This window comes from Leptodactylus fuscus, chromosome 3 (assembly GCF_031893055.1).
Source record: "Leptodactylus fuscus isolate aLepFus1 chromosome 3, aLepFus1.hap2, whole genome shotgun sequence".
NCBI lineage: Eukaryota > Metazoa > Chordata > Amphibia > Anura > Leptodactylidae > Leptodactylus > Leptodactylus fuscus.
This window is the reverse complement of record NC_134267.1, coordinates 155,362,038-155,376,519: the sequence shown is the minus strand read 5'-3', so window position 1 is coordinate 155,376,519 and position 14,482 is coordinate 155,362,038. Positions and strand designations below refer to the sequence as shown.

Genomic DNA, 14,482 nt, shown 5'->3' with positions numbered 1-14,482 from the left:
ACACTGTAGCTTCCCGGCGCTAGGAGACACGTGACCTGGAAGTGACTGGCGCGATTTTGGCGCGCTGTGCAGTGGAGTTGAACCCTGAGAGCAAGGCGAGCAGTAAGTAAGTGCAGTGCGCGGGCTGTAAGGACATCTCCTGCGCGTATATCTCCAGCAGAAGCATGCAGGCCTTTCTGAAAGGGGGGACGTCTATTAGCTCCAAGCCCGTGAAGGAGAAGGCGTCTGCATCCACATCGGGCAGCAGCAGTGATGGCAAGAAGCAGAAGCCAATTCCTTGGGTGGAGAAATAGTAAGTTCCCCGTTTTTTGTTTTTTTTTTGTGGGGTTCAAGGTGTTGTCACGTCTTAAAGGGCCAGTTCATGTTCAATTATAGACTCTGTCACATGAGTATGGCGGGTATTTATTATACAGCAGAGACCTAGTGCTAATGCCTGCCATTGGCTGACTGAGGTGTCATTGTTGTGGCAGAACATGGACGCTGCCATTTTGTTGTGGATTGCTGGCCCCCTGAAAGAGATCCGGTACCTGCGATTCATTGCCATGACAGTCAGGAGCCTATCGAAGGCAAGGTATGTCTGGAATATACCATATTCTATGCACTATAAGACACCCCCCCCAAAATAAAATTTGGGAGGCAATTGAGGGGGTGCGTCTTATAGTCTGATTGTGGGGGTGGCAGTGGTGTGGGGTCGCAGCATTGCCCCGCTCCTGCCGCTGCTGTTTTCCTTACACTTGCACTTACTGTTATCTCTTCACCCTCAGAAGGGCGTTTCTGGACAGTCTAGCTGGGCTGTGAGGAACGCCGCACCTGACAGTACTGTCTGTATTGTCAGAGGGGGCGTTCCTCTCTTCTCAGCCTCATCACTGGGCCGTAAGGAATGCCCCCTCTGACAGTACAGTGCTATGGACAAGTTCTGTCAGGAGGCGCATCCCTCACTGCCCAGCTATACTGTCAGGAGCGCCCTTCTGACGGTGAAGAGATATCTGTAGATGCACTGATAGCTCTTCACTGAGGGCACATAATGGGAAAGCTGACAGTGCACTGAATTCAGCGCACTGTTGGCTTTCTAGTAGGATCTAAAACCGCATGTGCCCCAAGGACATCAAAGATCCTCTTTAAAACCGCCCCCAAGCTCGGTGGTACCTTTCTAGTTGCAGACCAGCTCCCACGTTTTTCTGTGACAGCTGGGAGCCTTATTGAATTTCCCATAGACTTGTAATTAACTGATTGTAGGTTCTAGTTCCCTGTGGTGAGGGGGGGGGGGCTAATAAAATAGTTATAAAAAAAAAAAAAAGTTTAATAAAAATAACATTTAAAAGTACAGAAAATAAAAGTGACATAGAAAAAAAATAAAAAAATATGAACACCTACACGTTAGGTATCCTTGTGTCCTACAAATATTTTTCCCATATGTTGATTGCCACAGTGGGGAATAAAAAAATCAAGAAACAAACTGCCATGTACGCCTTCCGTAAAAATTTGAATCAAAGCAATAGACATTCCAAAAACACATCTGGCCCTGTATAAAGTCGTCTTAGGGTCCATTCACATAGAGGAAAATGGTGAGGAATTTGGTGTGAAATTTCATAGTTTACTGCTAGCAGAAAAAGGAGCCCATTGAAGTTAATGGGATGCTTTTTTTTTTTTTTTTTTTTTTAAAACACTGAAATTCCACACCAAATTCCTCACCATTTTCCTCCATGTGAATGCACCCTTATGCAGTTATGGGTATCAGAATATGGTGACATGTTGTTGTTTTTTCTTTTTGTTTGTTTTTTTTTTTGTGCAAAGTTTTGGTGCTAAAACGTAAAAAGACCCCAAAACTGTGAATGCTGTAAAATATCAAAGCCGAAAGAATATCCGTTTTTCTCCAATTCCACTCTCCTTCTGAATTTTTTTTTATCCAGCTTCCCAGTACATCGTACGGAACATTAAATGGTTCCATTACAAAGTACAATTTGTCCAGTAAACAACAAGCCCTCAATTGCTCTGTGAAAAAAATCGAAAAATGCCTATGGTGGGAAGGGGTTAAAGGGGCTCTATCAGCAAAATTATGCTGATAGAGCCCCACATATGCGTGAATAGTCTTTAAAAAGGTTATTGAGGCACCGCTAAAGTTATATTAAACTGTCTTCTTGTCTTCAAATCCCGCGCCTGCGTAGTAGCGCTTTCCTCCGGAGCGCTACTGCGCAGTACACTCGCAAACTGCCATTAAGTAAAATGGCAAGTGAGTCTGCGCAGTAGCGCTCCGGAGGGAAGCACTACTACGCAGGTGCGGGATTTGAAGACAAGAAGACTGAAGAAGACACGGAACCAGAGGGCGTCATTACAAGAGGTAGGTGTGCCTGAAGCTGACGTCGCACCGTGCATCTCCGCCCCATGGTGCACGTTCAGGTACGATTAGCATATATGTTTTAACGCTTTTATTTAAAAACGGGACCGGGGTTTCATATAAAATTTATGGTGCCTGAATAGCCTTTTTAAAGGCTATTCACGCATGTGTGGGGCTCTATTAGCATAATTTTACTGATAGAGCCCCTTTAATATATTTTTTTTAATATTTTTTACTTATACAATTCTTCATATTGTAGAATAAATCAGATGGATAGTTCATTGCATATTTACTTGCTTAAAAGTTCATTAGCTAGCTTTTCTGTAAGTTTTATAGGAGCTTTGCAATTTGTTTGATCATGGCTGTTAGCTATTCATAAAGTTGTATTTATAGCCCTTGTACACACCACATTCTGTTGTTTTTCATGCTGTGGTGTCTCTTATGGTGTCTGGTGCCATTTATATTCAGCAGTGATTGCTATTTGTTGGATTGGGCAGAGACGAAATGTAATGAAGTTGCTGCCTGTGTTTGGTGGACAAGGAAACTGGGAGTTTCTCATTCTTGGTAGATCAGACGGTGCCCTCTACTGGTGGTCTGTCTGGGCCTTATGGTTCCTGTTTGCATGCCTTCATGTAATAATAACACCTAAGGGTGCATTCACACTACGGATACGGTGACTGATTCTGAACGTTAAAACAGGTTCAGAATCATTGCGTATAAAGCAGATCCCACTCATTTCAATGGTAGCCGGCATACGAGCGCTCCCCATTGAAATGAATGGGCTGCTTTTTTACTCTACGAGCGCTCCCATTGAAGTGAATGGGAAGCGCTCGTGTGTATGGCTCGCCACGTGAAGGGGCCCGGCACTCGGCTCAGTCCGAGCCGTACACGTGAGCACTTCCCATTCACTTCAATGGGTAGCGCTTGTAGAGTAAAAAGCAGCCCATTCATTTCAATGGGTAGCGCTCGTATTCCGGCTCCCATTGAAATGAATGGGATCTGCTTTATACGCGCTGATTCTGAACGTGTTTTAACTTTCAGAATCAGTCACCGTATCCGTAGTGTGAAGGCTCCCTAACAGAACAGCCTAGATGGTGGTCAATTTGCCAAAATGACCACCTGCTTCACCTGGTCCAATGACCTCACAATGATTGCAGCTGGGCAAAATATCTGCGATTTTTAATATAAAGCAGTACACTGCCTAGTAGTAGCCCCTGAGTTTGTTTCTTTTTTTTGTTTTGTTTTTAGGGCAGCGGGTGAAACACTTTTATGTCCTCTTGTGACTGTAATTGTAAGTGTCTATGATCTAACATATGGTTTCTGTGCAGCCGACCCAAGTGTGTGGATGAAGTTGCTTTTCAAGAAGAAGTGGTGGCTGTCTTAAAAAAGTCACTGCAAGGAGCAGATGTAAGTATATAGTGATATGCATAGCCATATTTTTGACATACCATGAAAATGTGTTCTGAATTGGTTGTGAGAGGGAAGGGGGGGGGGGGGTGTCTTCCCTATTTTAGCTGAAGGCCGAACAACAGTCTCCATGCCTGGCTTCTACAGTGGCCTATTCAGAACAGCCATAGGCAGTGCCTAGTACTGTATATGTGTATATGGCACCATTGGCTCCCATCGTTGGATTGGTGGGCAGTGTGTGACTGCCACTATCACAGAATAGCTGCTGCTTATTTGTGACTAGAGATGAGCGAGTAGTATTCGTTAGAAGATCGAATCCTATTATAGTCTATGGGAAAAAACGAGAATGTTGTTCCGGTTTCCATGGAAACCAAAGTTCGACACCTTGGATCCTCCAAGTTCCAGAAGTAGCAGGACGAGGAGCACGAGGAGGTTTTTGCATTGAATTCAATGGAATTTTCCCATGTGGTATTCAACCGATATGAGTATTCGATCGAATAGTGGTATTCGATCGAATACTACTCGCTCATCTCTATTTGTGACTGGTTAATCTGAATTTAGTACCAGAGCACCAGCTTTGTGAAGTTCGTGTGATCTTCTATTTATAGGGGGTCACCTCCTGCAACAGCTGCTCCAGTATGGCTATAATTTTTTTGTTTAACCCCACCACCAATGTTGTTGTATCTTTTCTATGACACCATTGTGTCACTGCACACGGATAAATCACAGTGGGTCCATAGCAGGTCTGCTATGGTTTAAACAGCTTCTCGCACTGCTGCCAATTGTGTGTGGGATTTTTTTATTTTTTTTGTTAGATCATTGGGAGGGATGGGGAGGAAAGCGATGCCTGGCAATTCAAATAAATTTGTCAGAGCTTGACCACCAGTCATGTTGAGGAGTGCTATATCTGTACATGTCTGTGTATATACACGTACGTGTTTGTATATATAATCTCTATAGTGATTTGTTTATGTAAGTGTAAGTTTTCATGCTGCCTAGTAATATAAATGACCATTTTGCTTGTGAGTGTATATTAAGTACTTCTGGAAATGGTGAAAGACACTGACTGAGCTTCTTGGCTTCTAAAAATGTTATGTAGCTGTCCAAGACATTTAAGCAAGCTTAGTAGGTCAGTATGTAAATGCCAGCTGTAATTTTAGTATTGAGATAGATTTACGAAGTAGCAGAGTGTAATCAGCCGCACATCTATACCTCTGTTGTAATAAACATTGTTACTGCACTGTTCTACCATAAGATATCAATGACTTGAACAATAACGAGGCGGACCACTAAAACAGAGGTTACATGTCATGGAGCTCGGCAGACCCTATGAATTATAATGTCCGTTCTCTTGAAATTGAAAGCGGTGAAGGAAAAAGTCCTGTGTGCAGAACTTTCTTCTGCTGTGGTCTCACAAGTGCTGTAAATTCTGGCACAATTCTGTGCTTTCCAGTAGCATATAACTTTCTGGTGCCAGGCTGTTCTCTCTGGAGCTCCCATTGAAGTGAATAGAAGCACCCACATTGAGTGCTGTGCTTTGGTTATTTTTGGCTATTCACTTTGATGGGAGTATCAATCGTCACCTGTCCCATCCACGTTCATCCTGACTTTTCAAGCGGACAGCAAAAACCTACATGTCGGGTTTTACTGTCTGCTTGAAAAGTCGGACATCTTTAAGAATGGACAGTTAAGGACAGGCACAGACAGTAAAAGAACGCACCCGATGTCCATTTAAATAAATGCAAAATGTCACGGACACAGCTAGTGTCCGCTTAAGATTTTGAACGGACATTAGCAGCGGACACTAGCTGTCGGACACCGACGGTAGTGTGAACGCTCCCTAACTTGCAAATTTGTTCCTGACGTCTGTGAATCTTTCTGATAAATCCATTTGCTTGTAAAAGATCTTTTAATCAGATAGATGAGAATATTGTAGTTTTTCTTTTTTTCGTTCATGTTTTATGCCTGAATGTTTTATTTGTTTTGATGTTTGATTTCTAAAGATGTGTTTTTTTGTTTTTGTTTTTTCCCCCCTCCCCTTTACTAGCTCCCTAATCTTCTGTTCTATGGGCCACCCGGAACTGGAAAAACATCTACAATTTTGGCAGCTGCTAGAGAGCTGTATGGGTATGTGACAATGGTTTACAAAAGGCAAAGCTCCATTACTTGCTGAATCCCTGCTGATAGTGCAACATTCTGTCATGTCATTGTTTCCTGCTTTCTTTGTTGAATTCTTCAGCATTACATGTATAGATCTTTGGTTAGCTAAATAATACTGTATTATACTCGTCTGATATTCATTTATAAATGTGAGTGGCATCAGAATATTTTTTTTACGTTATTTTGTTTATTTTTACCTGTTTTATTTTGGCTTCCTCTTACCCTTTATTATTTTCAGGCCGGAATTGTTTCGACAACGTGTTCTGGAATTAAATGCATCTGATGAAAGAGGAATACAAGTAATTCGCGAAAAAGTGAAAACCTTTTCTCAGCTGACAGTTGGTGGGACCCGCCCAGAGTAAGCAGTATATTCTCTTTTTATGACTGAACATATATATCTTTTCAATAATAATGAAAGTAAGAACAATGACATTGCATTTCCAGTCAAGGTAACAAAAAAACGTACATGAGCAAATTCAGAAAACTAGCAATAGCATACAGGTAGAATGGGGCAGTGGTCAAACAGAATGCGTATATGCTGTAGAGTGTGGTAAGGAGGACCTGCAGGAATCCCCTGCACTAAACAAAGCATTGGCAAGCACCAGGCAGTGCTGTGCATACATTACCCATCACCAGGGTAAAGTGTGTCACTAGATTTGCACCACATTACCCAGCTTTTATGAAATTTATTGGGACAGCCTTTGCTACACCACATGTTTAACAGGGAAAGTGGTGTTAGGGCTGGTTCACACATACTGATGTGTTCTGTCTGGAAGGATTCCGCATAAGGACCCTCCCGGATGGAATGCAAGCACAACTGCAAGCGCTGTGCAGTTCAAGCGCACAGTCCCCATAGACTATAATGTGGCCGTGGGCTTGCCGCACACTGCCCGCACGAATGATTCATGCGCGGACCCCAGTATATTCTATGGGGTCCGTGCACTTGAACTGCACAGCGCTTGCAGTTGCGCTTGTATTCCATCCGGGAGGGTCCTCATGCGGACTCCTTCTGGACGGAACACATCAGCATGTGTGAACCGGCCCTTACTTCTATCTACTAGTTGGGTATGAGAATCATGGGGTCCGTCCACAGTAGCACAATAGCTTTGTATGTCATGAAGAGGGATTCCCCAAGAGTTGCTGGAGATGGGGGCCATACCCAATCTACTTCCAGAAGACAGACTGGCTGGGACATTTATGATTTGTGTGTGTGTGTACACACACATATATATATATATATATGTGTGTGTGTGTTGTTATTATATATATTTTTTTTTTTTTTCCGCTTGCAGTGGCAAACCATGTCCTCCATTTAAAATCGTTATTCTAGATGAAGCAGACTCTATGACATCAGCTGCTCAGGCGGCTTTGAGACGCACCATGGAAAAAGAGTCCAAAACAACTCGATTTTGTCTCATCTGTAATTATGTCAGCAGGTAAGTTCTCTTCATTATGTGCTAGCGATTATGTCCATGAAACTGAACAACCCTCTTAATGTAAGAGTAAAGAGTAAACCTCCTTAGGCTATTTCATCAATGTATAAGTCCTAGCAAACCCCTTTAAAGCCACATGGCAGTATTCTGGTCAGCATTTTAGCAAAAAATTCACTGACTAGAGATACCAAGAACGGTATCTTAGAAAACTGACAAATCTGACCTGGTTACTGCAATAGGACTAATCTGTGATGCATGATGGCAATATAAACTATCAGCCCCTATTCACATTCTGCTGCTACCAGTATCCAAACTTTTCCTAAGACTCTAGTGGTGAGTCAGAGGACAATTATTAAGGACCACTATCATGTAGCAGATTCCTGCAGTGGCCGCTGACACCAATGTGGACATGCTGTCTGTTTTGTCTATGATTCTCCAACCAATTTAGTTTATGGAGCTTTATCAGACCCCTGATGATGATATTGGAAACGCGTAGCCTCTCTATATAGGGCTAGCTTTCAGTCTTGCTTTTAGAATACACTTTGAGAACTTTTTGAGTTTAGTTTGAATTTTTATTTGTTACATTTATATGTTAGACCAGTGATGGACGCTGTCCATGTGACTGCTTGATTTCCCGACCTGTACATTATGCCGAGAGATGGAGTCTTGGCATTATAGTTAAGTAAGATACTAGCAGTCCCCTAGTGATTAAAATATGGAACGGTATATCACTGGGAGGCAGGGAATCCTAGCATCATACATAACAATATTGCTAGGAATCTCCCAACATGGTCTACACATAGGGAAATCCAGCCCTTGCACAGAATGAGTCTCATGTTCAAGACTCAGTAGTGTGACAACAACCTCAATCATACTTGAATTTGCTTGTTCATTATTTTTAAGCCTGGGGATGCACAAAAACTTTTTTCAGCTTGATCTATTCCTGTGGATACTAAATAGTGGGGCATGGCATGTAAAAAGGGAGTATCCTAAAGTAATTGTTCATTAAAGGGGTTATCCAGCTTTCAAAAATTATCTGTAAATACATTCTCATCAGTGCTAAATACTTGTGCACTTTTTTCTTGTCTTTATTTTACTTGATTATGGGGATAACGTCTATCCTTAGGGAGAGACCACCTTCTCAGATGTGTGGAGACTTATACAGCCATAGTTGCTCCACTGCAAGGGAACATGGGAAGAATATGCAAATCTGTCTCCCAAGATGTAAACAGGGAGACAGTGCCTCTGTTATGCTGCCCTCTATAGCAAGCATCCTGAACAATATGCCCGACTTCCCAGAAGTCTTCACTGCATGATGCGAGGTTATTTTACTTGAGACTCCTTGTATCACTGTTATTTACATGCAGTGAATCTGTGAAAAAAACAAAAAACTACATTTCCCATGATGCATTTGCCTATTCTCTCCGCCAGTGAAATCACAGGTAATCACTTGCATGTCTGAGGTCACATAATGCTGGGATGTTTCGCTTGGATGCTTACTTGCCCCCTCCACCTTGTGAGCAGCGTAAACAGAGAGGGAGAGCAGGGAAACGCATCATAGGAAATTTAGTTTTTTTTTTTTTTCCATATTCACTTCATGTAAATAACAGTGATACAAGGAGTCTCAAGTAAAATAAAGACAAGAAAAGGCTGCAAACCCCCCCCCCCCCAAAAAAAAAAAAAAAAAAAAAAAAAACCAGTGAGAATTTAGTACTGCTAGTTTAGCACTGTTTGCAGATAAGTTTTGATGGCTGAATAACCTTTTTTAATCATTAATTTTGCTGTTGATTTGAGTGTAATCACTCAGACCTACTGTCAGCATGAATATGTTTAAAGAAAAGTATTTATTTATATTTGAAAACCTGTTTAACTTTTTATTTATGTGCGTATTTAATCATTATGTTCATTAAGTTGGCAGAACGAGTGGCAGGAAAACACACAACCATCCCCTTGAATCCAGTATTACTGCACTTAGTAACTTTTTTTATTTTGGATTGTTTTTTTCAGAATTATAGAACCTTTAACATCTCGATGCTCTAAGTTCCGATTTAAACCGCTGGCTGATGAGATACAAACCCAAAGAATCTTGGATATCTGCAAAAAGGAAAATGTGCAGATTACAACAGAGGTATTTTTTATGTTTGAATGACATAGAGGGAACAAACCCTTACAGCCTATGTATTAATCCAAGTACATGGTAAAGATCCAGATGCATGAGAAGGAAGATAGATAGGGGAAGGGACGCGTTATGTAGATTAATTAAAGGGAGTCTTTCAGATGCTTTCTACAGTCTTAACAAGCACAATGGTAGGGACCTTATACCCTGTTGGCATTTGACTGAAGTCTTGTGTGCTAAAACAATGAACTTGTGCAAATGAGCTTGCATTTGGGCAGTCCTGCACTTTCCAGGTGCTGAGGCTTCCTCCCCTGCACTTCCACCTTGGTGGTTATTGGCAGCTTCGGGATTGTCCTATGGAAATGTTCCCACAGGTGATATATTTTTTCATAACGCCGTATTCTGTTTAAATAAACCCTCCAACTTGCCTTTGTTGGACATGTTTTAAATAGTTGGCGGCTGCTCCATATCTAATATGCATAGCTTGCTTAAGTCTATATCCTTGTTGTACAATAAAACGCCTTTATCATTATCAATCATTAAAAGGGTTTTCCTGGGTAAAATGAAAAGCTGGGGGGGGGGGGAATTTGTCCCCCAGTTTTCTGGTTGGGCAACACCTCCTCATCCCCCCCACTGGAATTATTTTTCCTGAGCATCTGAACTTCTGGCCCAGACAATCTTTGCAACAGGGAGGGGGAACCAACCAAAGCAAAGATCAGAGCTACATACATGTATGTATTTTGCCGTACATGAGATTTTAATTGATATGGGAAAACCCCCATTATACATTTATTTACTTAATGCCACCAAATGGTATGTACAGTATATTGTACAGTGATAGATTTACTGACCAATTGTGGCTTGTTGCCAAACGTTGCAGCAGCTGTAATATTCAGCTCACGCTTGCTGCTGATAGCATGGGTTTACTTTCTTACTTTCTTTCTTACTTTCTTATGGTAGAGTTGGAAGGGACCTCAAGGGCCATCGGGTCCAACCCCCTGCGAGTGCAGGTCTTCCTAAATCATCCCAGCTATATGTTTATCCAGATTCCGCTTGAAGATTTCCATTGATGGAGCGCCCACCACCTCCCGTGGCAGCCTATTCCACTCTCTCACTACCCTCACTGTCAAAGTTTTTCCTAATGTCTAATCTGTATCTCTTTCCCTTTAGTTTCATCCCATTGCTTCTTGTACTTCCTTGTGCTAATGAGAATAGGGTAGATCCCTCTGCACTGTGACTACCTTTCAGATATTTGTAGACTGCTATTAAATCTCCCCTCAGCCTTCTCTTCTGCAAACTAAACAATCCCAGTTCTTCTAGCCGCTCCTCATAGGACATGGTTTGCAGACCTTCCACCATTTTGGTTGCTCTTCTCTGGACTTGCTCCAATATATCGATGTCTTTCTTGAATTGAGGCGCCCAGAACTGTACACAGTATTCCAGGTGTGGTCTGACCAGGGAAGAGTACAGCGGAATAATGACCTCTCTTGATCTAGATTCAATGCTTGTCTTAATACATCCCAGAATTATATTAGCCTTTTTTGCAGCAGCACCGCACTGTTGGCTCATGTTGAATTTGTGATCTACTATTATGCCCAAGTCCTTTTCCCCTATGCTATCACTTAGTTCTATTCCTCCCATACTATATATGTTTTTTACATTTCTGTTACCCAGATGTAGAACTTTGCATTTGTCCCTGTTAAATACCATTTTGTTGGCCTCAGCCCATTGTTCCAGTGTGTCTAAGTCCTTTTGAATACACTCTCTCTCCTCTCTAGTGTTGGCTATTCCTCCTATCTTCGTATCATCTGCAAATTTTATGAGTTCCCCAATAATTCCATCGTCCAGATCATTTATAAAGATATTAAAAAGTACTGGGCCCAGAACAGAGCCCTGTGGCACCCCGCTTTTGACTTTCTTCCAGTTCGATGTGTAGCCATTTAGTATTACTCGTTGTGCCCGATCATTAAGCCAGTTGTGAATCCACCTAACTGATTTTTTTTCAAAGCCATACTTATTTTTAATAAGAAGGTTATGTGATACTTTATCAAATGCCTTACTGAAGTCAAGATATACTATGTCCACGGCATTCCCTTGGTCCAACCATTCAGTGATTTTGTTGTAGAAGGAAATCAGGTTAGTCTGACAAGATTTATTGGCCATAAAGCCGTGCTGGCTCTGGTTAATTAATGCCTTCCCATCCAGGTACCGAAGTAAATGTTCCTTGACAATTTGCAGGTTTAACTCCTGGTCCTGAGCATTGTATAAGTATGGTGGAAGTTGAGAGGGTGTTAAGGATGACATTTTGTTTACAAAATTTGTATCTAAAAATAATCATTTAGCTTAGTATTGCGCCAGATAGGAGTAATAGTGTTGTTTAAGCCAGAATTTTGCTTACAACTGTATATTTAACGTGGTAATTTCTTTTCAATATTTTGCATCTCATAAACTGATGTCGAAGTATACTTCAAGTATTACAAGTGGAAATAATTATAGGTTGGATTTTATTTCCCATTTTGTAGGCAGTAAGACATCTGGTGGAGGTTTCAGAAGGAGACTTGAGGAAAGCAATCACATTTCTACAAAGTGCCACCAGGCTTACTGCAGGAAAGGAGATTACAGAACAGGCAGTAACAGAAATAGCCGGGGTAAGATGCTGTCCATTGTTCGTGCGTGTGTGTGTGTGTGTGTCCCTTTTATACCTCAGAGAAGGAGGGGTGACACCAAGCAGACCGTAACTTCTAATCGAATCTTCTCAGGGGAGTCTCCAGTTAAGGGGATCTCCACCCAATATTGTCGGGTATTTACGCCTTTTCAACCCCAACAGGGGAGGAAAATGGCCAAAGCGACACGGCGAGCCTGGCACCCCCCAATAGGTGGGAAATGCCAAATGAAGCACTGCGCTAGTACCGACTTGTTAAAACGTATAAACCTTTATTGAAGACTCACAACAACACTACGCTCCAAATAGTGTTTCGGGGTCACAACACCCTTTTATCAAGTGATACACGGCAAGATAAATACAGAGGAGTCCTGCAGAGCACTGTCCACACTGAGTTATCACTGTCTTAGGATCATACCGGGAGTCAACACCAGAATACTATTCATCCAGCAGTGTGGTCGTGTTGCTTTCTCTATGGTACCTGTCATTTTCAGTGGTTCACTTATTTAGGTTTCCTTCTGTACTTATGTTATAAGATGTGTTATATAAGTTTTGATGTCCTAAGTGCCTTGTAATTTTGTAATGGCTGTAATATGGAGAAGAGAAGTACCCCATTTAAGTAAGGTTATGCTCACATCCTTGTTTGATGTTTTGTCAGAAAATCTGCTAATGTAGAGGAATCTGTGGTGTACATTTACCTTAATTTCCAACAAACCCCATTAAAAAAGTCTGACGGGTTCCACTGAAGTGTTTTCTGGGTTGAACAAAAAAATTCAACAGTGTTGGTCATCATGTGACAGATCCGACACTGTCCTTGTTTTAATTGTACGCCACATGGGACCCTGGCCTTAAACTGAAAGCACTATGCAGAAATCTCTGGAAGAATTGTAGCCAGTTATTACAAGTAGTGTGTGTATACATGTGTATTTTTATTTATATTGATTTCAGAATGAAAGAAAATATTCCATTGTTTAGCTGTTATTTTTATTTCCAGAACAAAATATTTGGCTCAGTAATGCCTTATCCCAGATGTTTCCTCTTCTTGTAGGTGATCCCTAAGGAAACTCTTGAAGCAGTCTTGGCAGCTTGCCAGAGTGGATCCTTTGAGAAACTAGAAAATGTAGTGAAGGTAAAGTGGTTTTCTTATTTGCCATTTGGTGGCTGCACTAAGCAGCATATTTAGAATCCATGTTGCATGCTCCATTGACATGTGCTATCCTTCAAGAGTGAATTTATATCCCTACAACCATGTTGTATAATTTGTAATGTTTTATTAACAAGAATGTAATGTGACTTTTTTGTTTGTTTTTAATCAATCCATCCACAAGAATTTGATAAATAATGGGCACGCTGCAACACAGCTTGTTAACCAGCTTCATGATGTTATTCTTGAACGACAAGATCTGACTGACAAACAGAAGGCGGCTATTACAGAGAAACTTGCAGTAAGAGATATTATCATGACAACTGTTCATTGTAAATTTATGATCAAAATGAGATTCTTGTACATGTATCTGGTGTACATAAAATATTTACTGAGGGTTAAACATGCAGGGGTCTCTGGAATGTATAAATGGGGGTTTCGGGCTGTTCGAAACTGAAAATGCGAGAATAAAAAATGTCATGGTCACTAAGGGGTACGTGCATAGAGTGTGCCAGTTTATGGAAATAAACATGGCAGCCATTTACTGTATAGAAAGAATATTTGTGCTTTAAAGAGTTAAAGTAAATGGTAAATTTTATAAATAGAAATTTCCATCATATTATTGTACTTTATTTTACAGGAAGTGGACAAGTGTTTGGTGGATGGAGCAGATGAATACCTACAGATACTCAGTCTTTTTGCAGTTGCCATGCAACAAATGACCCAGAACAGCTAATGTAGTTTCTTTATATCTTAGATGAATCACAAATGTTAACTTTTTTTTTTTGTATACATTGTATATAAATGGAAACTTTTTGCTACAAAATTTCTTGACAGCTTTTATTTTTTTTGTGTAACTCTGTAAAGATTTCTTATAGTGATTAAAAAGATTTTTCATATTCAGATTTGACAACTATATCAGAGATCACGATTAGGGTGAAAATCTAAGGCCCCGTTTACACAGGAGGCGGAAGGGCGGATTGTGGCACGAGAGTGATGCGGGGTGCTGCATCACTCTCTGACCAAAATCCACCTGCCACGGGTGTCATGGCTTCTCCCTCCGGAGTAAGCTCAAATGAATGGGCTGCGGAATCCACCTGAAGAAAGGACAGCTCGCTTCTTTTTTTTTTTTTTTTCCCGCTAGCGGTCTCCATAGATCACCATTGTGAGGGGGTGGAATATGACATGGATTCCGTGCCATAATCTGCCCCCTCTGTGCGAGTGT

At 41.3% G+C, this 14,482-nt stretch overlaps 1 protein-coding gene across 1 annotated transcript; it reads left to right on the top strand.

The window, feature by feature from the left end:
- RFC4 (replication factor C subunit 4) lies at positions 1-14,061 on the top strand. Its single transcript, XM_075268654.1, has 10 exons — positions 1-292; positions 3,664-3,742; positions 5,790-5,869; positions 6,141-6,260; positions 7,195-7,338; positions 9,343-9,463; positions 11,974-12,099; positions 13,162-13,242; positions 13,442-13,558; positions 13,898-14,061. Exons 1-10 carry the CDS (start codon positions 165-167, stop codon positions 13,991-13,993), a joined length of 1,092 nt encoding a protein of 363 aa, XP_075124755.1. The 5' UTR covers positions 1-164; the 3' UTR covers positions 13,994-14,061.
- Positions 14,062-14,482: the final 421 nt, after the last annotated feature.

Excerpts from the sequence above, each read along its gene's own strand:
- RFC4 (XM_075268654.1), top strand. The coding sequence starts at position 165 with ATGCAGGCCTTTCTGAAAGGGGGGACGTCTATTAGCTCCAAGCCCGTG. Across the intron at positions 5,870-6,140 it reads GCTGCTAGAGAGCTGTATGG|GCCGGAATTGTTTCGACAAC; the intron begins GTATGTGACAAT and ends TATTATTTTCAG. Across the intron at positions 13,559-13,897 it reads CTATTACAGAGAAACTTGCA|GAAGTGGACAAGTGTTTGGT; the intron begins GTAAGAGATATT and ends TTTATTTTACAG.